Raw genomic sequence first — 24,319 nt, 5'->3', positions numbered from 1 at the left:
AGCGGGAAGGTTACACCTATTCACAATCCTGGGCCTGCCCGCTTTGACTATTATGACGAGACGGGTTACTTAACATTTGTACAGTCCCCTCAGATAGTTAACCTGGGGCACGGGAGTGCACCTCACTGCCAGCGCGTGACCATGGGCAAGGGGCGACTCTTGCCCCTGCCCACCATCCCTTATACCTTATAGGAATTATGCCACTACGGATCCCTCAGTGATGATCCCTTAGGCATACCAGCTACGGGAATCTGTTTGGCTTAAGCGTTGCGCGCGGTCATAATGTCCCCTTGTGTTTGCCCCGCTGACACCCCAGATATTGGGACAGCAGCCCAGTCTCCTGCAGCTGCCGTACGCGACCAGTGATTCCGGTGGGGAGTGCCACCAACCGCAATGGTCCTCCAAGCATTACGGAAAGCCCATTTTTACCTGGGCCTCTCTCCAATTGATGGTGATTACACCCAGCTGAAGGTCAGAGGCCCGCCTAAGGAGCCTATTCACTTGTTTTGCTACCCGGCTCCCTTGTGGGAGGGCCACAGAGTTAGGGCAACGCGTGTGCTCCCAGGGCACGGTGCTGCTGGAAAGCAGATATCTGATACTCACACGCTGATACCTTATCTGTTGCTAAATGCCCTGCTGCAGGGAGTTTCCCAAGAACCGTAGACTTCGCGGTCCCACCTAACTTGATCCCATCACCTGGGGGGAACCCAGTGGTGGCAGGACCTGCATGGTAACTCCATCCCGGCGTAGCTATCGCTTATTTGTGCCGCCGAAGCAGGCCATGCCCCCTTAGTCTCAAGTTCTACCCCTAGACGATAACCTTGGGAGCAGACAAGTCTGTGGGAACCAACCGGAAACTTTGGTGCAAATACCGGCCCTATTCTGAGCGTAGCGAGTGCTGCACGGTCAATAATGCCCTGATGCCCTGGGGCTCTACGTGGTCTTTACCAAGCTTTGAACGACCGCACACTTGCTATATAACAACCATACCACCCACCAGCCGGGTGGAAGGTCTTCATTGAAGCAACCCGAAATCTGTCTTTGGTTGCAGGGGAATGCCCCCCAAAGTACATCTGGACCTATTCCTATATGGTTCCTTCAGCTACTCCTCCTGCAGGCCTAACTCTTGGTTATGGTGCCCAGCTCAGTGTTCTGCAGGCCAATCGGCTTAACCATGAACTATCGGTCGATTTGAGACAGAGGTAAACCACGGGTTGCAATCCGCTCGCGAGCGGCGCACCCGCAACCACTTGGACAATCACGCCGGTAACCTTGTGCCGTGATTTAGGCCCTAGTGATGCGCTATGTGGTGACCACTTATTCTTTTGCCGCTATGTCAGTGCGTCCCCGAATTCATGCGATTGGGGCGCTGAGCTGCACCCATATCTAACCCATCTAGTGGCTCAATCCAGACTTCCTTTAGCATTAGATAATAACTACCATTCTATCTCGGTTGCGTTGCCCTGCCCGACTAGGCACCCACCCGGGTGTCTAGGTTACAGTTAGATATGTGTGAGTTCCCCATGTCAGTGACCGTTGAAGGCGGCCCACATAAGCATGTTGGCGGGGCCAAGTTGCGGGCTTAAGCATACCTCTTTTAGACTGTCGGCAGCGACCCGTGTTTAACTGTTACTAACATGGCAATGACAGTTCTACGTTAGGACTATCCCCACACTGGTCCGCCCTGCCCAAGGACTGATGCACCTGGGAGGGCGAGGCCGTAAGCAATGGGGGTGGGTAACGAGACAACAACAATGACAAGCGACCCAAGCCCCCTTTCAGCAAAAGGTTGGAGACGAGCGACACGTGGTCACGTGTGGTCAGGATCGGACTGCGCGACCCTTACTGTAATTAGCCCTTATATGTCGCGCGAACTCGACCCGAAGGTAATGGCGCGCCGTTCATGAGCACCGTATATACATACATCATCAGGCACGTGGATAATAATTATCTGGCCAGAGTCACCGCGTGACCCGCCCGAAGGTGTTGGGAGTGCAGAACATGAGCCCCGTATTTACATACCTTATTCGGGCACGGTCGATTAGTGATTAGCTCAAACCGTACTGCGCACCAAATAATTAGAGCGCCGGACACAAGCACCGACCAAATAACCCGTTCCGGTGCAGGAGGAGTCGTAATGCCCGGGATCGCCTAATGCGCGCGAATGTGGGCACGAGCAACTTCTTGTGAGTAATACATGTACCTGTATCATGTGTCTGCATCATAGGAAGCCAGCCACCACATGTTGCCTATTTATCTAGCGCGCGCTCGACCGAAAGGTATTGGTGCAAATTTTGTGAACAATGCCTGCACTTGTATCAAGTATCTGCCTTATAGGAAGCCAGCACATACATGTTGCATATTTGTGTCGCGCAAACTCGACGCCAAAGGCATTAAGCGCTGTATATGAGCACCGTACTTACACAAGCCGACACGGGGAGAATAGGGGATTCGTACCATATAACACGATCGCCGTGCCCGGCCACACGAGCACCGCACCAGATTAACCCTTGAGGAGCGGGGGGGATTAGTAATACCCGTAATCGCGTGATGTGGACAGTGCATGTCTTGGTATCATGTGTCCGCCTTATAGGAAGCCTGCAATTACATGATGAATAGTTATATCGCGCGAACTCGACCGGAAGGCATTGGAGCACTTTAACATGAGCACCGTATTTATATTACCTCTTCAGGCAGGGGGTGTTTACGACATTCATACCATATTACCCGCTCCCCGACCGAACCGCGCGAGTCCCGCACCAGATTCTCCATTGAGGTGCGGGGGGGTTTATTAATGCCAGTAATCGCGTATGTGAAAATTGCATGCACTTGTATTATTTATCTGCCTTATAGGAAGCCAGCAATACATGTTGCCTAATTATATAGCGCAAGCTGAAGGTGTTGGAGCGCCTTACCTGAGCACCCTATTTACATTACACATTCAAGCACGGGGAGCTTACAAGATTCGTATCATACTAAACGATCCCCGTGCCAGGTCCATTGCGCCTGCCGCACGCAGCCCACTGCATGCCCCCCCACCCTCAACGGCAGCGTAGCCGACGGGAGGGGGGGCGATAACCTTAACCAGGGAGCGCCACATGTGTTGCACCTCCCGCGATCAGCGGGGACCCAGGCAGCTCCCAGCCGTGCAGTGCTGGTGTTTTGGGGCCGTAAACCCACGCTAGTCTCCTACGTGCTCGAGTATATGGAGCAAAATCTTGCGAGCCATGCATGTACTGGTATCATGGATCTGCCTATATAGGCAGCCCGCAATTACATGTTGCATATTTATATAGCGCGAGATCGACCTGAAGGTATTGGAGCGCTTTACATGAGTGCCCTATTTACGTTACACATCCAGGCACTGGGCGCTTAATTCAAATTCAATATTACGTGATCGAGTGTAACAGATAACACGAGCACCGCACCCGATTATCCAGTGAGGTGCGGGGGGTATAGTAATGGCCGAATGCGGACGCAACCCCGCGGGCCGGACTGGTTACCCTAAACCAACAGCCAACTCACAGGTTACAACGCCTACCCCTTGCCCCCGCTCGCCCCAGCCGCGTGGAATACCGAAATTCCTTCAAACCTGTACTGTGCGCGAAAACCCTAAAGCGCCGGGCACTAGCACCGCCCATTCCGGAGCAGGGGGTGTCATACTGGCCGAAATCACCAAGGATGGGGCGCACCACGAATGCAGATGGGCATAAAAGGATGGGCATGGCCCCCATGCGGACCACCCTGATTCATTTGCTTTTATGGAATGGTAAAAAATTGATCGAATAAACGATAACTACTACTTCTACTAGTCCCTTTGCAGGCTGACTCGTCAACAGTCTGCATTAAATCACAAAGTGGAGACTGTTGATTTCACCCACGACCCAAAATTGTACATCTTAGCGTCCAACCATCACATCGTAAAAAGTTGAATATTATGCATGTGCAGATACAGATTTAAAGTGTATTGGGTTCCGAGTTGACAAGAAAGATTACAGCGATGTCACCTTCTATGCAGGCAATCCTTGGTCACCCCCTTTGCACAGCCCTTTCAGCGCCTTATATGTTTGATGGTACTAGTGTTTGAACACTACGCCCTCTAGCTACCAGGTTTGACGTTTTAGTTAGGTCTTTACAAAGGATATATGCCAAATAATCACTATTTATTAACTACATCTTTTATCGCCACGTGAGATGAGATCTCATCAGGCAGTGAGTGGGGGTGGGCTCAGGCGCTTGGAGGAACATCGGGTATCATAGCGAGGCGGAGCACAGTTGCGGACACCATTCCTTTTATATCCGGCACAGGGAGATTAAGTGATTTGCCCATGATCACTGGGTTGTACAGCGCCATTGCCGAGGCTTGCAACCGGGTCCCCCCATTCTATAAAGACCGCCTGAGCCCGTAGGCCAACTACACCGATTCACCCCGTCACATGTTTCACCCCGCCGAGTGGCCGGTTGCCGTCGCTATGCACTATGCGCGTCATTCTTTTTAAGCCGCTGACACCTTGCATCCTGTGACATGTTGTTTTATGTCGCAGGAAAGTGTTTGCACGGCTGAAAGTTAGTTCTAAAACCCCTTTCAGGGCACAGAAAGATTAAGCAACCGACCTCGGGCGCGTTTACATGAGCCCGTATTAGTATTACGCCCGGCACGGGGAGCTCAGTAGCCACTTACCCTATTTAATGTGGGGATTAAGATTAAGTGATGTGCCCCGAATCACAGAATGCGGCCCCGAGACTCGAAACACCAACCAGATTGACATTGAGGACCTGAGCCTCGGTCCTTGTATACGTTTCGCTCTTTATGCATATATCCCGTAGCACGTATTTACATACACATTGGGGCATGAAGTGATTAAGTGATTTGCCCCGAATCACAGAATGTGGACGCGACCTCACGGCTCGCCCCTGGTTAAGTACCCTTTATCGTTGTCAGGTCCAAGGGCCATTCGCTAATCAAATCACAACCCAACTATAGTTGTACATCGCGAAGGTCTGAAAGCGCTGTACCCGAGCACCGATGTAAAAGCCGACAGACGCATTTGCTCCCTACGAGTGGAATCAGGGTGGCCTATCGACTCGCGATGCGGACGCGGCTCCGAAGCTCTAAGACCTCGCACCCCCTGAGTCAGTGCGGCGGGGGTGAGGAGATGCCACGACAGGCGGGCAAGGTCCCGCACAGGAGGACACACCATGGGACAGGGATGCTCCCACCGCTCCCGTCCATACACCCGGCCTCAGAAACCGGCACCGCTCCCCACTCTCCCTTGGGCCATATCCGTTCGCTGGGGATGAAGGTGTCTGCCGAACCAGGGATCAAACCAGGCGCGTCACATTACACAGGCCCTAGTAGAATCAGTGGCTGGCCTATCTCGCGATGCGAAAGCGGCCCCGAGCCGCGAAAACACTAACCAGATTCGGACCCTGAAGCCATGAGGCGTGGTTCATGTCTAGATTATGCTTTTATGCATATTTTATGAATCGTCTCCGCATTCAATATTAAAGACAATACCGACTCTCGCACCCTGGTCCCCCGCTCCGAGGTTGCTTGTTTCTTGTTGGGCACGCGGAGATTAAGTGAATTGCCCCGAATTACGGGATGTTTTGCCGACGCCGAGGCTCGAACCTGGTTCCTATTTACGATGTCGGCAGCTCTGGCCGTTACGCCACAACCTCTTTTCTCACGCCGATATTGGTGAAAAAGACACCGTTTTAGAGATTAGGGTCCCGCACAGGAGGACACACCATGGGACTGGGATGCTCCCACCGCTCCCGTCCATTCTCCGAGCCTCAGTGAACTGGCACCGCTCCTAGCGGGCCTTGAGGACATGAGCCTCGGTTCATGTATAGGTTACGCCTTTACGCATATTGTAGATAGCGCGAGCTCGACCCGAAGGCATTGACAATATTTGCCGAGTTTTATATAGCGCGAACTTGACCCGAAACCAATTAAGTATTACAGCGCCTTATATAGCCCCCGTTACGTTACATGAGGACCCACATTCACGTTTTGTAAGGCACGGGGAGATTAAGTGTTTTGCCCCGAATCACAGGAAGTTCAGCGGCATTACCGAGACTCGAACCTAGTTCCCGAGGTCCGAGGTCGAGCGCCCTGGCCGTTAGGCCAACTCATCGTAGCGAACGCTCTACATAGAACCATAATTAAATTCATGTTTACGTACATATAATTAGGCACAGGAAATTGAGTCAATTAGTGATTAAGTGACACAGAATGTGGACGCGACCTCGCGTCTCGCCCCCTCTGTATTACTGCACCAGAGGCGGCCGCGCAGCCGACGGCCCACAACCCTTTCCCCTGCGTTTCCGGCAATACAGTTGTCAGTATCGCGAGCCTCAGCAGCTCATTGGACGCCAACCCCCACCGGTGGGCGGCGCCGCCCTCGCGAGGGCAGCCCTGCACTACTCGCCCCGTTTCCCCCGATTCAACGAAAGGACGCGGGCCGAGGCCCGCCCCAGGCTCTTCAACGCCCGGGAGCAGGCAGGCTGCAGGGCACGACCATCGACACAAGGGGATGGGGCCGCAGCTCAATGGCATCAGCCATGCGTGGCCCGCACTCCCCAAATTCCGCAACGGTCCTAGCGAATTCCCAACTGCGCATGCTCATTAGCCCAACCCCGCCTCTCCAAACCCCCATGCACCCATCTTGCGCCCCCTCCGCCCGTGGCGATCCTTGCCACAGGGCCCCGTCGACCTGGTACTGTCCAGGGACAGGGCCGGGGCGGAGTGGGTGCTGCAAGACTCACCAGAAAGAAGCGTGGGAGCGACGACAAACAACAGTGCCGCGGGGGCCGGAGGCGCACGAAGACGGCGCGGACGACGGACCGATGCGGTGAGTTCAAGGCGAGGTGGGCGACAAAGAGGTCGCCAGTGAGGGTGGGGGAAGGCTAAATAGCCTTCCCCTCACACCTGGGCCCGGAAGTGACGCGCATTGCGCGTCACTTCCGGCCCCCGACACGAAGGGGGGCAACAATCAGGATCCCTGCCCCCGCCCCCCCCGAAGGAGGGAGTGGGGAGGGGTGACCGGGGCCCCGGGGCCACTAAGGCGCCGACCGCCGAGTGGCCCCCTGCGGGGGCCGCGGTCAGCGGCAAGTACGGTGTGGCACAAAGGACACACGGGACTGCTGTGCCGGTATCCTCGCACCCCCTGAGTGCAGCACGTGCAGCCTCGTGCAACCTCACGCGGACATCCGCCTGCTTTAAACCAGATGCTCTTCTAACATGGGAAGGTCTCTGGGTTGTTAGTATGGTAAGAAATATCGCAATAATAAACCCAATCTTCCTATGTAACCCAATGTAAACCAGGAATACCCAAGTTAGAATGAGGCATGCTTGCATAGGGGTGGTTGCTAACTTCCGATGATGCAGGATTTAACGGGGCCACTCTCGGAGCCCCGAGACACACGTCCTTTCGGCCACCATCTTTGCCCACGCCCCCGGTTTCATTTTATTATTAACAAAGATTTGTCATTGAAAACAAGCAAAAACAGGCCTCATATTTTCCCATCACGTCGAAAGCGCATCACATTGTAAAAAGTGAGAGCTGACAATTACATTTATGGATTTGATCTGCAGCAGGTTGCTTAATACTCCGATGTTTCGATGTTTCCTGCTGGGCTGATTTTGACCTGAACAGGTAAATGGACAGATTCGCCCTATACTCTTTGTAGGGCTGCGACAATGGCCAGTGGTCAGGCGCGCAACACCCATTGGACTCAAAGGGCTTCGACCACGCCCCCCGCCCCTCCCCCCCCCCCCCCTCGTGTGTGGCAGCCCGGGAGGAGACAGCTTCCCGGGCACACACATAGCCCACCCGAGCACTTCACAGGTCTTTAAAAGACTATTTGCATGTAAATGAGGCCTTGCTGTTGTTACACCCCTTCTAAGAGCCCCTGCAGCTCCACTCTGCCTATTGCTCAAAGACTCAGCCCCACCCCCCCGAATATTTTTCTTAGCCCCCGCCCCGAAATTTGGCTCTAGTTGCGCCTCTGCCAGTGGTGCATCAGCCATGGGTACGCTGCTTCGTGACACTGTTCACAAAGGGCACCTTGACACAGATAAATAACTGTAAATGTCAGCCCAGGTTGGTGCTGCTGTTTATGAGAGCACACTGGAGGGTGTCCCATGAGTCACTGCATGCGCAAAAGAACCGGCGAGGAAAAAGAAAAGAGCCCTAGAGAGGCGCAGTCTTCACGGGGGCTGACGTGCTTGGATCCTGGCTCTGAGCCTCCACCCCTGCTTACAGCTGTATGTCATTCGTTCAGCACACTCGAGTGTTATCAGAACCTTTCAAACAGTAGAAATGCCACTGTATTTAATATTTACCCTACAGATGATATCTTGTCACAATGCACTAATTAATTGTGTGCTTCTCTTTAATTGCACTCTCACGTCATCGTTTTGCGTAGCGCGGTAACAACCATGGGGGACACAATATTGAATCAGCTCCCTGTGAACAAATGACAGCTCTTTGATCTGCATGATACAAAGATTGTCCTCACAAACTGGGTCACGTGCCCCTTTCTCTAATATGAAATACTCACCACATGTGCAGCGGGGGCACATGTCAAGATCTGCAAAAGACGCCCTGCCCCCCCCCCCCCCTCCCCAGGCCTTGAGATGGGTCTTGTCGCCCAATAATATGGGGCAAAATCCTGGTCTGTATTACCATTAGCTGGGCTTCAGTGACCTTCTGGGATGAAGGCCACCCACAAAGTCACCAGCCACTCGGAATTACTCCTGGCGCTCTACTGGTCACAAGGTCACTGTTGCAGCAAGTTTGTGTGCCTCTCTAAACACTACATATCTATTACAAACGAGGTGCATTACATAGTGTGCAAAGGGGGAGCCCAGTTTGGATTCACTCATGCATATACTTGAGTCACATTCTGTAGAACACCACATGGCTGCTGCATGATAAATTAATAGATATGTAGGTCTTGGTATTTAAAGAATGCTTCAGGCAGACTTTTTTTGTGGGGGGAGGAGGGGGGGTTTCCTCATAATTACAGAATGTTAAAAAGTGATTTTTCTGGGTCACCCAAAGCACCTATATCCTGAATCAGATTTTTTAGAATGGGTTGATTTTGGACAAAGAACTGCTTGCTATTTCACAACAACAATAGCCAAACTGGAGTGTGCTGGTATGGTGTTATGATGTTTAAAACTCCTCATGAGAGCCGCCACATTTGGGTAGTAGCTCGCACCTGGATCTCACAGACCGGTGTCAGGAGAGGCCATTGATGAAACATGACACCTGATAAGTGAGTGAGGGTCTTCCATTCTGAACATAAAGGTATCTTTTGGCTTTTACTACTACCTGCAATATTTTACAACCAACAGCAAGGACTAGTCTTTTGTGTGCATAATACTTCTGGAACCCGCCACTGTGGGAAGGCCACTCTGGGATTTGATGGGACTAGATAAGAGGCAAAGCACCCTGGTTCAAACTGCTGTGTGAGTGTGGGATAAACTGGTGGAGAGGATGGGGCTCACAATCAACCAGTCCCCGTAAACACCAATTCATTGTAACTGCAAGCATTTCCATACACTAAAAGAGGACCCCTTTAGTAAATGGAGGGAAGGGGAATGTAGAACAATTGCAGATCTATTCACAAGGGGCTTGGTTAAACCCTTTAAACATTGTCAATCAGAGTTTCTATTGGATGAGGCAGAGAGGCTCCAACATGCCAGGACAGCCAGGGCCCGCATGAACATTCAGCGCTATCCACATTCACTTCATTCAGGCTCCTCAGGGACTATTTACATTTTCTTAAATCAAGAGCCTTTGTAAGCAGACCTGACTTTGCTGGGTCTCCAAAAGTATATCGCCCTGATGACAACCTTTTAAATTTCTCAATAAGGTTAAACGTCGACGCTTTAAACATTCAGTCCAGGTCCACTCTTTCTTAACCAGTGATTGTCTTGTGTGTTTACATATTGTGAACCTAAGATCACATGACTGACCTAAGTTGTTTGATATATGTATATGCACACTCTCACTTATTGTTTTAGATTTTTTCTTGTGATCACCCTGTTTACAGTTATTTGAGCCTTAGGTATTGTTAATAAATATGTTTGTACTGGCTAGCATGGCTTCGTGTAGCATTAACTGCATAGACAATTGATTTTGGGGCATATTCACAAGAATTTATCGCCAAGTCATCTGCACTTTATCGCGGCCAAAGTGGCGATAAATTTACCTCCCCATTCACAAGCTGGTGCTAACAGCCCACAGCACCAGTTTACCCGCGATAGCAGCCGCAAAAAACATCGCCACAGAGGATCACCGCAACTATCGCTAATGAGATGCAGAGTGGGCGTTCCCGTGCCAAAAGCCGCGGCCACGCCACACCTCAACATTCTCAACGACCAGCCAGATAGGCAATAAAAACACAAAACAGGCGATAAGGCGCGTTAGCACCAGGAAATCTACACCTGCTCTGACCTGGTGTTAAGTCGGACGGCAGCCAGCATCACAAAAGAGAGACCAGCCCAGGGCCACATCGGAAGGGCAACAGATGCCATGGAGCCACACATCATGTGGCCCGGACACCCAAGAGGGCCACAACACCCACGGACACCAGGCCCGCAACACCCCACACACCCCCCTCCCCGGGACCACCCCCAACCCCGGACAAAGAAACTGCACACCAACACCACGAAGCCCAATACAAACATTTTGCCTGATGTCGCACAAGCAGGTAATCCAACCGACCTGCGTGGCCAGAAAATGGAGCCTCAGTCAAACAGCAATGAAATCACAAACACAAAACACCATACAGTAAAAAGCTGAGTCAACCCTTAGGATGAGCCTTAGCGGCTCCTCACTGAACAATCCGTAGCACACAGCCTGGAAGACCAAATCCAAGAGAAGAAGGTGTGCCATGCGCACAACAAAGGAAAGAGAGAGAGAGAGCGAGGGAGAGAGCCGGAGTGAGATTGCACAAGCAGCGCAAGGCTTCTCGGCCACCTGGCTCCACATGCCAACATGTGGGTGTGTATCGCCATCCGTACACCATGAGCCCAAGGCCGGGTCCCAATCTCAGCAACAAAGCCACATCACATCCCTAAGATGCAAGTAGTAGTCAGACAAACATCAGGGATGAAAGCTCCATTGTCCCAATGCAGAAGGCGGGAGGATGCCTACACCTCTGACCTTGGTCCAGGACGTGCCTGGAACACCCTGAGCGAGATGCCATGGCATATGGGTACGACTCCCACACCACACATTCCGCAAATGAACTATCTGACTCATCCACACCCCACACACAGAAGCCCCTGCCTGTGGTACCCAGGCATGGGATGCCCTTGACACACACAGAATCAGAAAGCCACTCTCCCCAACGTTGCACACACAATCGATTCATTGCTCAGAGCTGTGGCATATCCTCCACACAACTGCCGCAGTTCAGAAGAGTGCCGGTTCCACGAGACGCACCAATGCAATGGCAGGCCACACCGGGCATATGCACAACCCCGTCACGTGGAACAGTACCGTGCACGTATGCTGCATTTACTGGACTGCGTATGTATTGGTAGTTGTGCATGGGAGATTGCACAATTCCTCGTGTGCAGTGAACACATGGAGGCGCTCCCCTATTGGGCTGTGTTGCGGATTGGTGAAACGGCGTGGGCTGAGCACACCTGCCTGAACCACTTAACACGACGACGACGTACTATTGGAACACATTGCATATGAAGCTGCACGGGCATTCATGGATGAGTAACTACGTTCCTGCAGCCACATCTGATTGGCACCCACAGCACATCTCCCAACAACTTCATGCATCATGGGGAATGCTCACATATCCCACCACCACATTGAAAACGTCTGCCTTTCGTCCGTGCTCTGGATGCATGTGCGTGCTACAATGCCTGTGTACACACACCTGTGCAAGGTGATGCAGGTCCATGCTCGGTGCAACACAGTGTCATTTGGCAAAGTTGCCAATTCGGACACACTGCCGGGGGAGAGCACACATGGCAATGTAGCACGACATGTGAACCTGTCGGACCCTCACACCTGATCACCGTCAGCAGAGCAGACAATCTGCGCTCTCCCGAGGCAGACCAACATGCAGATCCCATGGGCAGTGAGTCGTGCCCCCTCACACGGGGCAATGGTCAGACGCCAAACAAAATATGACTCATCCAGCAAGGCAAGGTGGAGTGAGAGCGTTGCCATCCGTGATGAATGTTGCCCATTTTAGGCCCAACATTTCCTGAACCTCGACATGTACCCATGCTGCGTGTAAGTGTCTCAAGCATGTCCCTGCCTGTTGTGGCCGTTGCCTCGTCCGTGCTGACATGCACATGCCAATAAAGTAAATGCAACTCCACTGGTGTCAAACTGTGAAGTGTGTTGTTGGGATTGTCCACTCGTGTGCCACAATGAGCATCGTCCCTACACAGGGAGGCACTGACTGACGCATGTGCAATGGGGGTGTGTCCCTTTGGAAAGCTCCACCACTGTGAGCCAGACAGTGTTTTTGGATTGGTGCTGGACGTCATGTGCACTTACGTGACTACAGCAATGTGAGTATGGTGTCCAACCTCTGACCATGTTGAGCAATGTCTTATATCACAACAGGATGTGTCCGCACAGCTGTGTGTGAGTAGGTATGCAACGTGAACTCCTGCTTTCACATGTGGTGTAGGACACCACTCCTGGCCTGCTTTCGTTTGGATCAGTCCTACGCACAGCCCTATTCAGTACATGTACGTGTGCCAACGTTGGGGGTGTGAGATTGTTGTTGATGTGCAATGGGACACAGCTAGTACTCACCTCCTCAGTCAGCCAATTTGCCATGTGTCTCAGGGATACACATGCGCATGGATGTCTGTTACCAGTGTGTACCTTCAGGTGCAAACATTGTTCCTCCATCCAGCCACAACTCCATACGTGAGTGAACATAGTGATGACACATCTGTGTGATTTAGAATGTTTTATTCATGTTCAGGTTATTGACAGAGCTGGGGCTGTACAATGCCATCCAAGCCCACATCACATGGAAGCCCAGTGGTGGGCCAACCATAGTGCTTTGGGGATTGCACAGTTATTGGGAAGAGGGAGAGTGCAGTCTGCAGCAGAATAGCTGTGTAATTGGCCTGTGGTGACAAAGTGGCTTGTCGGGGTCCGGGTGAAAGCTGTAGAGTGTTCCGGGGGTCACTAGGAGGTGTTTCCCAGGCCATGATGCATAGGTCATAACCAGGCAGGGACAAGCCATACAGTGATGACTGCTACTGCCTCCTTCTTAACACAGTAGTTCACAACCCCTTCTTACTCCCCTGATACGGGTTCTGTGTCCGATGTGTGTGGCGGGGTGATGGCTGCATCACTGTGTGCCACGGACACATCAGGGGTCGGAGCTGTGTGTGTCGATGTTCCCGCTGCAGTCATATGTGGCTGAGCATGGTGCGGACAGGGGGTGTCCGATAGGGACTGTACGTGGTCCATGATGGGATTCAGACACCCACGTATGGCATCGAGTTTGGCTCCCATGAGCTCGAACCCCGCCCGCAGCTGTTCAGCCAACTCCACCTGGGAAGACCACACACGTTGTATGTTCTCCATGTATTGTTCGTGGGGGTCCTGGGAGACAGCCGTGGTGGTGTGTGTTTCCTGCTGTGTTGTCTGTGCAGGTGGTGGGGTCACCTCGAGGCAGCTGGCCTGCCCTGCTCCTGGGGGTGGGGTGCAGAGGCTGTCCAGTATCCGTTGGAGGGTATCTTGACATATGTGCAGGTTGTCCTCTACATCATCAATGATGGGGTTTGTGTTCTGCTCTGCAGTAGGTGTTGATTGTCCCTCTGAAATGTTAAGTGGAGATGCAGGTTAACAGAGTTTCACATGTATGTTGTTGATTTTCAGATGTTTACATTCAGACTGCATGCCAATGTACATTGTGACTGTTTGGGAGGAGCTGGCTATTTGATGTCAGCCAGTGTGTCTTCGGAATACATGACGGATGTGGGGTAGTACCCTTTCGTGTGGCCTTCTCCCTTTGAGGCGGAGTGCCTTACAATTGTGTGCTTATCGGGGCCTGATTTGCTTTTGACTTGGCTCAAATGTGCTCCCGGACAGATTTTGTGGCCTGGTGAATTGTTCATTTGCTGCGTGTTTCGTAGGGCATGGGTTGTGGGTGCACGTGGACATGTCAGAGTGTGACCTGTTCCTTTACGGATGTGATCCGCACTGGGCTACCTCCATGTCCATTCGTGGGCCATGTCATTTTTTTTGTCCGCTGCCATGGTATCGGACATGCAGTGTTACTTGCATAGTCAGTGTGGGTCACAGAGCTGCTGCTTTTCTGGATTCAGCACATGTGCATGGGTCGGTTGTGATGTTGGTGATAGGGGGGCCCTCTGTGCACATTATGGGTGGAGGCCTACTTGGAATTTCTATGTGTACTGCAGTGTGACAAGCCAATCAGGGACATGTTCCACGGTCATTGTGGGTGTGCAGTGTGCTACGCATACTTGTGCATGTGTGCCATTGAGCCCATCTCCCCCGTCCCCCCGTCCCTGGTCGTTACTCACCCTGTTGCTGTTGTGTCAGGTCGTATCGTGCTGTGTCCAGGCCCCCCAATCCTGCCACCATCTCTTCACTGCTGACTGTGGCCACCATTTGCTCCAGCTCATCCAGCTCCTCCTGTGTCACAGGAGGCCCACCTCCAGTCGCCGTTGCTGCCTCCCTGTTGGCGGCGAGCTTATGTTTGGTCTGCCTTTTCAGATCATGCCAGCGCCTCTTGACGTCCTCCAGTGACCTCCTCAACACTCCGACTGCATTGACGTTGGTGACGATGGCCTGCCATATTTCTGTTTGGGTTGCCAGTGCCGCAGTGGAGGTGCCGAACAGTTGTTGATGGTGTTGGGTCACCTCCGTGACGATGATCCGGTCTTCCTGCGGACTGAACCCCTTCTTCCTCTTCCTCTTGTCCTTGCCCTTCCCTGGACGCGGGGTTCCTGGCTGGTCGTTCGTGGCGCTTGTGGAGTTCGGCTTGTCCTCTGCACTCGGTCCGGGTGCATCCATGTTGCTACGCAGTTTGAATTGTTTTGGTGCTTTTTTTTTCTTGCTTTTATAGTGCATTGTTCCGCCAGACACGTGGGATTTGCAGGCCTGTGGCTGGTCTTCGCTGATTTCTGTACCGCGATTGACCTCATCGCATGTTTTTTCGCGTTCGCGTTTTGCATTTTTGCGGCGTGGCGTTGGTTTTGACGCTGACATTGTACGCGTTATCTGATTGCTATCGCATGCTACCGCCTTGTTGTGAATCCCACGTTGTCACGGGGTTATTTTCCCGCGATGTGCTGCGATATTGAAAGTTGCCTTACACTACTCTTGTGGTAGTTATCACACGTTCTTGTGTATATACCCCTCAGTCTGTTACACTTAAAACACATATGTAAATAAATCCTCAGAGAACCTTTGCTTTATAGATATATAGTGTTCACAGGCATGGTAGGTTGCCATTTTTTTACAGTACCACTTTTAACAACATTGTCCCTGCTGCATAACCCTGAATATATTTCCCCTTCAATATATGCAGCTCCAAAACCTGTGAGATTCAGTACACAGTATGTAACATTTTCTCATGACTCTTGGAGTAGTCCAATTTTATTGGAACCCAAATGAATCCAGAATGTAGCAGTCTATGAAAATGATGAGTTTCACTTTCAAAATGTTTTACATCTTTTATTCGGGTTTTGGTTGCAAGCATTTTCTTGTCATGTGTAGATTACATATATAGTGGGTATCATCTCTCCGAGACCAGAGGGTCCTGGGGGTTGGAGATCGTCAAGACGGTATATATAAAAAAAAACTTTTTGATTTAACCCAGAGGTGAACACAACTTTATATTCCAAACAGTCCCTCCCAGGTCCCATTCTTCTTTGACAGTCTGATCCGTAATGTGCGGAATGTGTCTAGATCGGCGTTAGGAATCGTGCAGAATGTATTGGTCAAGCCGTGATAAAGATACCTTGGTTGTGCGAGGTCTGACTGATATGAAGATCTTGGGAGGTGGCGGTCAAGTGCTGGGGGAATATGGTGGATGTCGCAAAGCTCATTCTCAAGTGGGTTCCACTTTCAACACTTATATTTTCTTTCTAGGTTCATCAGTATTTTGAGCCCAATATCTACCTGCAACTGGAATTATCAAACGGTCTGCTTCTCTGGATTATTGGTTAATTGAACCCAACCGCCACCATGCATTTTAAAAGTGGATTGGAGCTGACCGAGCTGCAGACCATGCGCACACCTGAGGATGATAACATCAGTAACGACTCCAATGACCTGAGCGAGGTGGACAACGCCCCCAGGAAAGGGTGAGTGCTTCTACAGCTCAGTTAAAGTATTTTTAGTGCTGTCCCTGAATTATTTATTTCTTATCAATCATGCTTTCTATTATAGGAAGTTGGTTGCCTTCCCAATTTAAATGTTGTGTTGAGGAAGTGAAGGGGGTAAAGCAGCTGTGTTAGTTGGGTACTTTCACTCTTGTGTAGAACAGCAATGCTCAGGCAAAAGCCACAACCTCTACAAGATAAACTGGTAGGCTAGCTCTTTGATTGCCATATTTGGGGTAGAGATCTGCTGTGCCTTTTTTGGTCATCGGCTTGAATCCCAGCCGATCCTTCTCAAACTTTCATGTTTCCAAATATAATAAAATGTATATGTTTAGCTTGGGTAGTCATGTCATCGGTGACTAAGTGATCATTTAGTTTGAGCTATTTAAATGTTGGGTAGGGAGAGACTGAGGTATTTATTTTAATAACTATTAGCCAAATTTCAGTGTCCGGCTTAAGATGAATTGTTTCCCATTATCCCATTATAAGTGAAGAGTTAATGAAGGATTTCCTTTCATTCAAGCGGTCATTCAAAGAGTAAATTACCTTACTTCAAAAAGCTACATTTTTCAAATTGATATCAATTTAATAACTTAATTGAATATGCTTCACTGATGAAAGGAGGTGAATAAATGAAATATGGGAACAAGAATGTATGAGTTTTGTAATTGCTTGCATTATGTCTGCTTATCAGGGTTGGAAAATGAGTTATGAAAAACTATTCCGATCCATTGTTGGCATTGACAGAACATTTGATACCGTTGATGGTTTCATCTAAAAACGAAAGTATCCTATTATGTACACCCCTAACAATTTGTTACCTGATCATATATTTGAACTCATAAACAGATTACACGAATTGCCAGAAGGTAGAGTGTGGACATTATTAGTGCAAGGTCATACATGGTACACTCGGAGACAATATTCAAAGTTAATAAGAAGCACCACGTAAGAAGGCAGCTGTGGCCATGAATCCTGATTATTATACAGAAATATGCAAGGTGTTAAAAACAAGAGTGTGGAAAGTGATACACAGCCACGGTGGGGCAAGTAGCTAGAGAATAATAATTCTTAGCAGCAGAGAATGGAAAGTATGGGTAACGCCTGGTAAAAAGCAAGCAAGCCCAACACACTAGGAACCGGAACAATGGAATAGGGGAAACATCCATTACCACGCGGTCATTGCATCGCAATGCCTTTACATCGCGGGTAATACAACGCAAGTCCTTACAGCGACTTGCGCTGGATGGCGCTCTAACCTTAGGAATAGTAGGATTTACTATTCCAACACCTTCCCTACTGTACGTAGACTGGTGTTAGAATAGTAAATCTTACTAATCCTAAATCCAGCACCCTCCAGCGCAAGTCGTTGTAACGACTTGCGTTGTAAAAACTGCGATGTAACGTTCTGCGATCATTTTGATCGCGTTGTGACGTTACATATTCATGGACTAGAGATATGAAGGCAGCACGCTGGGAACTGAGAATTAAAGCAGCAGGGAAAAGAAAGCAACATATGGTGAAACGTTGAACCAAGAAAGCGGGAGTGGGAAAACAAGGACTGAGAAACAAGTATCCACTGAAAGTTATGAAAGCTTAAGAAAAAAAAGATAGCTCGGGATACAAGGAAACATTTATAAACAATATTAGCTCTGAAAACAAGGGCTCACTACGCATGAGTGCTACCTTAAGAAACAAAGGTGCATTGCTGAAAAGGCCTGCCTGTTTTCAGGAAACCAGAATGCCCCACAAGACATTTCAAATTAAGGAAACAAGCGTTTGTTGTAGCAAAAGCATCAGGAAATCTCTGAAAGCAAAAGATAATTCAAACAGGACATCCGAACAAATACTGGAAAGAACCAACAGAGGCTTTACAAGACTTCACTAGTAATCGCATGCTTCAAGTGTGACCTGTTAGCCACAGGTGTGCTGATTCCCCCACCCATCCTCGGCCGTACAGTATGGACATAGACTAGTGACCAAGAGACTCTAGGAAATGCAGTCTCAGGCAGGTACAGAATCAAGACTGCCAAATAGTCAAGCTTGGATATGTAATGCAAGGTGAGTCTTAAATGCTTTCTTTCTAACAAGCCGAAAATCATTTTTGGGGTACACCTTAAGGTGAGGACTTCTGGGAAATATAGTCTTTGGAAAGAAAAGCATCCTGGCCATGTCACACAAAAAGCTGCAAGTCGGTAAAGGGATGCAAAACATTGTCAGAGAGCTTATCTTATAATAGGAAGGTTCCCCATGTATACCCCTAGAGGGAACAAGGAGCACATCTAGACATAAAAGTGAACATTTTAAAGTTGCCAGTCTCCACTGTGGTGGCATGAGGCCATCCTTCAGTGAGTTGCGGTATAAGCCATGACTATGAGGCGGACTAATTAGGTGAAGAACAAAAGGTAGGGACCTCTGACAGAAAGGCTTCACAATAGAGGCTGGACAAACATCCTTAGAATGTGTGCTGGCCATCATCCCAGCAACAAGAGTGTTCTCTAGTGAGATGTGTAGTGCTCTTGTTTGAAAGGGTCAATGTGTGACACTGACAGGCCAGCAGACCGGCAGATGGGGCTCAGGAACTTTGGTTAAATGTTGTTGTACTGACCAAGGAAAATTGCTACTGTGAAATGTTGATCTCTGACTGAGACAGGTAAAGTGCATTAAAATGTTAGTGAGGTGTTGAAATCCAGTTCCTGAGCCTTCATCTGGACATTTGGATATAGAACTATTGCTTTCAATGGAAATTAAAGTAGAAGTTCCACCCTCCTCCAAGAGATGAAAACTTTATAAGAGAAAGTTCCTTTCGATCCCAGTAAAGGTCAATGAAGAGTTGAGAATGACACTTCTTTATGTGCCACAGTTAATCAACTTAGACTACCAAGTAGTGGTAGTGAGACCGTAGGAGACTCTCCACCAGGGGTACTGTTGGAAATCCGGTCTCTAGTTGGCAAAGGTTTGCACCTTGTCCAAGTAGGGACCACAATCCTAGTTAGGGTAATCTAGATACACACTTAAAGATAACCTGTGCTCACCTTCTCAGTAGCTTGGCACAGAGCAGTCAGGTTTAGCTAAAGATACAATGTGTAAAGTATTTGTGCAACACAACACACAGCATCACAGTGAAAACACCACAAAAAGACTCCACACCGGGTTAGAAAAATAGATAACAATTTTATAAATAATACAAGACCAAAATGACAAAAATCCAATAAGTAGAACTGGAGTTATTATTTTTTAAAGAATTAAGGAAAATATAGTGATTAGAGTCCTAAAGCACCAACTGGGATAGCTTGTCGCACTTGTCAGTGGCAAATCCAAAAGTTCAGGCCGATTGCGATGGAGTACGGGTCGGACACAGGGATCAGCCTTGGCCTGCTGAAAACAGTAACTTTAGGGGGCTGTGTTGACGTCGAGGATGAGATTCGAGAAGCAGGGAGGCCATCAGTCGCCATCGATCCCAAGGAATCATAGTCGATGCGTCTTCATCTAGCCGCGCACATGCGGACAGCTTTGTCATCGAGCAGCACAGAAGATGGGCGATACGTTGTCATTGAGCCATGCAGTGCAAGAGACTTGATCATTGGGCAGAGCCGGAGATGGTGATGGGTCATCGTTGGGTGAACTGCACTGGTTCTGATTTGCGCGACCGCGACAACGCACCATCTTTGAGAATTGTAGCACTAAAAACTTTACTTACAAGGGCCCAGGACTGGATTGTCACCCCTTGACATGGCAGGGACTCACAGGTGGCAGAGCCCAGGTGCTGTAGCAGGGTTGCTGGAAGTTTGTAATGTCCCTGAGAGTTCAGAACAGGGGGCAAGTCAGCATGCTCTTGGAGTCACTCTGGGTTCAAGTGAGAGGGGTCCAGTCATTTCTTCAGCAGGGCAGAGGGTATCAGGGATCAGGGCATCAAAGCAGAGCAGAAAAATAGTTCTTCCAGAGCAGCAGTCCAGCAGGGTGTCAGTTCTTGCAGCAACACGCAGTCCTTTTTCCTGGCAGGGTTCTTTGCAGCTCCAATAGCATTGGAAAGAGTAGTAGAAAAAGGTTTGAGATGAGTCAGAGAGTTGAGGGAGAGGATATATTGAGAGTCGTATAGGGTGAGAAATAGGGTAGTGCATTGGATAGGCTGAATTAGAAGAAAATTGATAAATATATAGATCCATAAGTACATGGAAGGTATAAAGATGCATAAAGGAAGGTAGTATATATCGATTAAAGATGCAGTCAATAAACTCCAACATTCAAGTGTTGTTGGACTTAGAATTTTTTTTTTGTAATTCAATAGCTAAGCAATTGTAGATAAATAGTTATGATAAAAGATTTACTTATTTATGCAGTCACTTATATACATGTGAAAAACATAGAATAATGTACCTGTCAGTAATATCTATATTTGTTAATCAGAAGTGATGAATATCTATATTTTTTAAAAGCATAATTATTCTACACGTTTGTACAAAGCAATACATAGATTTAGGTACATATCTATAGTCTTATATACATAGAGATATGCTGTATATTTCTGTTTACGTATGGTGGTTATGTGGGGAAGAGCCAATTCTTGAGTATTCTTCTGAAGATAAGGTGGTTATCCATGGATCTTATGTTTGGGGGTAAAGAGTTCCATAGTTTGGCTGCTTGAACAGAGAAGGACGTGCCACTCATGGTTTTTTCCTTGTACGTCATGGTTTTGAGGAGAGGTGCCACTCTAGAGCGGAGGTTCTTTTGTTGAATGTGTTTGGTGATTTTATTCCTGATGAAGAGCGGTCCTGTTCCATGTATCACTTTGTGGGTGATACAAAGCAGCTTGAACGTGGATCTTCTGGCAACCGGTAACCAATGTAGGGCTTTCAAGGCAGGGCGGTGTGGTCTTGCAATTTTATATCTAGGAGTAGTCTGGCAGCCAAGTTCTGAATCCATTGTAGTCTTTTCATGGTCATTAAAGGTGATCCATGGTAGAGGCTATTGGCGTGTTCGAGTTTGGACCGAACAATGGAGATGGTAGCTTGGACCTTGTGTGGAAATCCCAAATGGGGGAAGATTGTTGCAGAGTTTTTATAGTAACAAAGCTTGATCTGGCTAGTTTGTCCTTTTGGGTATTCATTGATAGCTTGGAGTCCATGGTTATTCCGAGGTTTCTTTCTCCCTTAAATACTTTAGGCGGTGTTTCCAGACCGTCAGGCGGCGAGCGGGTCATAATGTTTCCAATCGCCACATGTGAGTATTTCCGCTTTGGAAGCATTAAGTTTGAGATGGCTCCACTTCATCCACTGATCGGCTCTGAGACAACTGAAAATTGGCAACTTTCCATTGGCTTTGGCGTCTTCTATTTGAAGGAGTATTTGCATGGCATCTGCATAGTTATAGCACGTGAGGTGAAAATGATTGATCAGTGCCGATAATGACATCATGTAGATGTTGAAAACATGGGCGAGATGATAGATCCTTGAGGGACCCTTGTTTTTATGAAGAACGGTTTGGGTCAGAAAGGGGAGTATGGATGACGTAAGTTCTGTTGCGAAGGAAGGATGTGAGCCAATCTAGAGCGGTCCCCACTAAGCCAGCTTCGTAGAGTCTTTGTATCAGTGTGCGTCATGGTCAACTGTGTCAAAGGCAGTCGAGAGTTCCAAGAGAAGTAGCGCAGCAACCCCATTACAGTCAACTGTGTTCTTAAGGTCATCCTAGATGGCAACAAGGGCCTGTGCCTCTTCCGGGACGGAATTCCATTTGGAAGTCTGAAAGTATGGTATTATCTTCAATGAATGGTGGCGAATGCTGCTCTTTCTATCAGTTTGCTCAGCAAAGGTCCATTTGTAATCGGTCTATAGTTGTCAGGGTTCAGCGAGTCCAAGTTTGTTTTCTTCAGTAATGGGCTTATGTATGACGTTATGAGTTCTGGAAAAATTCTGGTAGGTAAGGATTTGTTGATGATTCTGCTTACTGGAGTGGCAGCAGAGGTTGTTAAAAGAATTGTCTTGAAGGTTTGCAGTGGACTTGGGTCAGACGGGCTGCCGGCAGGCCTGCTTGCTTTGACCAGGTCCATAAATTCATCATGTGAAAGGTATTGGAAGGAACGGAGAGGCTGGGTTAGAGTATTCATGGATTGTTGTTTTAGAAAAGGGTCAGGGCTGGTGCTTTGCCTTTGTTTTAAATGAGTCTAACATGTCTGCTTTGGCCGTGTAATGATTTTCCAGTTTGTCTGTGAAATCTTGAGTAATGGGATGAGCTGTGTCTAGGCAATTTGGTTCCCGAAATCCATTTAGAATTTTATAGAATTCATTTTTTACACATTTAGCAATTTGAATTTTTTCCGAATAGTATCTTTTCTTAGCTTTTTTGGTAGCTGACTTGTATACTCTGTTAATTTTCTGTAGGCAAATTTTGTCTTGATTGGTGTTTGTTTTGTGCCAGGCACGTTGCAGCTTTTTAATTTGATGTTTGATCTCTTTTATCTCTGTTTTTCTCCAAGGTGCTTGCTTTTTTTGTTCTGTTGTGTGGTTTTAGTGGTATCAGGATATCAAAAGATTCCTGTAGCCACTCATATAGTTTTTAAACAGAGTTTATTGTGTCTAGATCTGTACTGGATGTTAGTTGTGTTTCTAAGTGTTCCAAATTGAGTTTGTTCCATAGTCGATAGGTGGATGCACGAAAGGTGGTTTTAGGTTTGTCGCTTAGTGTTGTATTATGTTGGAAATCAAGCAAATGGTGGTCTGACCATGTGGCAGAAGTCATTGTTTCAAAGGTAACTAGTTCTGTATTAGCAAAAATGACAATTAGGATGTGTCCAGCGATGTGTGTGGGTTTGTGGACGATCTGATGCAGGTTCAGTGCATCTAGGCCAGCGATGATCGTTTTGGATGGGGCATATTGGGTTGGTCAAACCAAATGTTTAGGTCACCCAGAACACATAGGTTGGAGTGCAGTGTTAAAAGTTTGAAACTGTGTCTAGAAGTGTGTCTGGGACTGTTGCATTGCTAGGTGGAGGTCTGTACAGCAGCAGGAAGTTACAGGAGGAAGACGGCGTAGGATTGCATCTGTTGAAAAGGGACTTAATCTTTTATGCACTTATAAAACTACTAACAAAGCAAGTGTCCGACTAGGTCTATACTTTGCTGATTTTGACCAATATATTACGTTCCCTAACTGTAAAGCAAGGAAAACAAACACTGAGTACCGTAATGGGCTTTATGATTGACAAGAGATACTGGCACTGTACCTAGCATTCATTGACTTGTTGTCCACTTTAGACATGGTGAACCACACTAAGCTGTGGTTAATCCTTCTCGAGCTGGGATTAGATGTGGCAGTGGTGCACTTTTTAGTGGTGCTATATGATTTGCTTGCCAGGGTCAGGTTTGGTCCCAGAGGTGATTTGTCAGTTCTTGTTCACTTACAGCGGGGCATACATCAGGGATTTGTCCTTGCCCCTCTTCTTTTTATTTTAAATATAACAAATTAAATTCAGGTTTAATTACTGCCCATTCAGATGTCCCATTGATAAATAGAGCCCCTACTCCTGCATTGTTTTATGTGGGTAATGAAGTCCTGATGGCCCGCACCCCCAACTCTTTGTGATGCTTTTGCTCAGTTTGTTTACTCAGTTTATGCCGACTCTCAACCTGGCCACAAATTTTACAAAAACACATATTATGGCCTGTGACCCTAAATGGCTGAGTATCCATTCCCATTGTATTTAGCAATAACAGGTTGGACAGAACAAACAACTTTCTCTATCTTGGGGTTATCTTGAAATAATATGGAGCATGGTGGACTAATGTCTTAAACTTTCAAATCAAGCTCATCCAATGGGTGGGTGCACTTTTTTAACATGCCTCACCCTACAGGTGGGAGGACAATTATACCCCTTCTCGAAATCTATAGAACTCAATGTGTTCTAACTCCAGTATACAGTGCTGGGATATGGGGTAACTATACCTGTGATGCAGC

At 48.4% G+C, this 24,319-nt stretch overlaps 1 protein-coding gene across 1 annotated transcript in view; it reads left to right on the top strand.

The window, feature by feature from the left end:
• The window catches only part of SLC38A1 (solute carrier family 38 member 1), a 408,924-nt gene that overhangs the window by 62,288 nt on the left and 322,317 nt on the right, over positions 1-24,319 (top strand). Inside the window, exon 2 of the mRNA XM_085653365.1 lies at positions 16,137-16,351. Within this exon, the coding sequence (XP_085509491.1) occupies positions 16,233-16,351 (119 nt within the window). The 5' untranslated portion in view covers positions 16,137-16,232. The remainder of the gene's footprint in view (positions 1-16,136; positions 16,352-24,319) is intronic.

The sequence above is a fragment of the Triturus cristatus genome, chromosome 4_1 (assembly GCF_964204655.1).
Source record: "Triturus cristatus chromosome 4_1, aTriCri1.1, whole genome shotgun sequence".
Lineage (NCBI taxonomy): Eukaryota > Metazoa > Chordata > Amphibia > Caudata > Salamandridae > Triturus > Triturus cristatus.
This window is presented reverse-complemented; position numbering and strand designations above follow the sequence as displayed.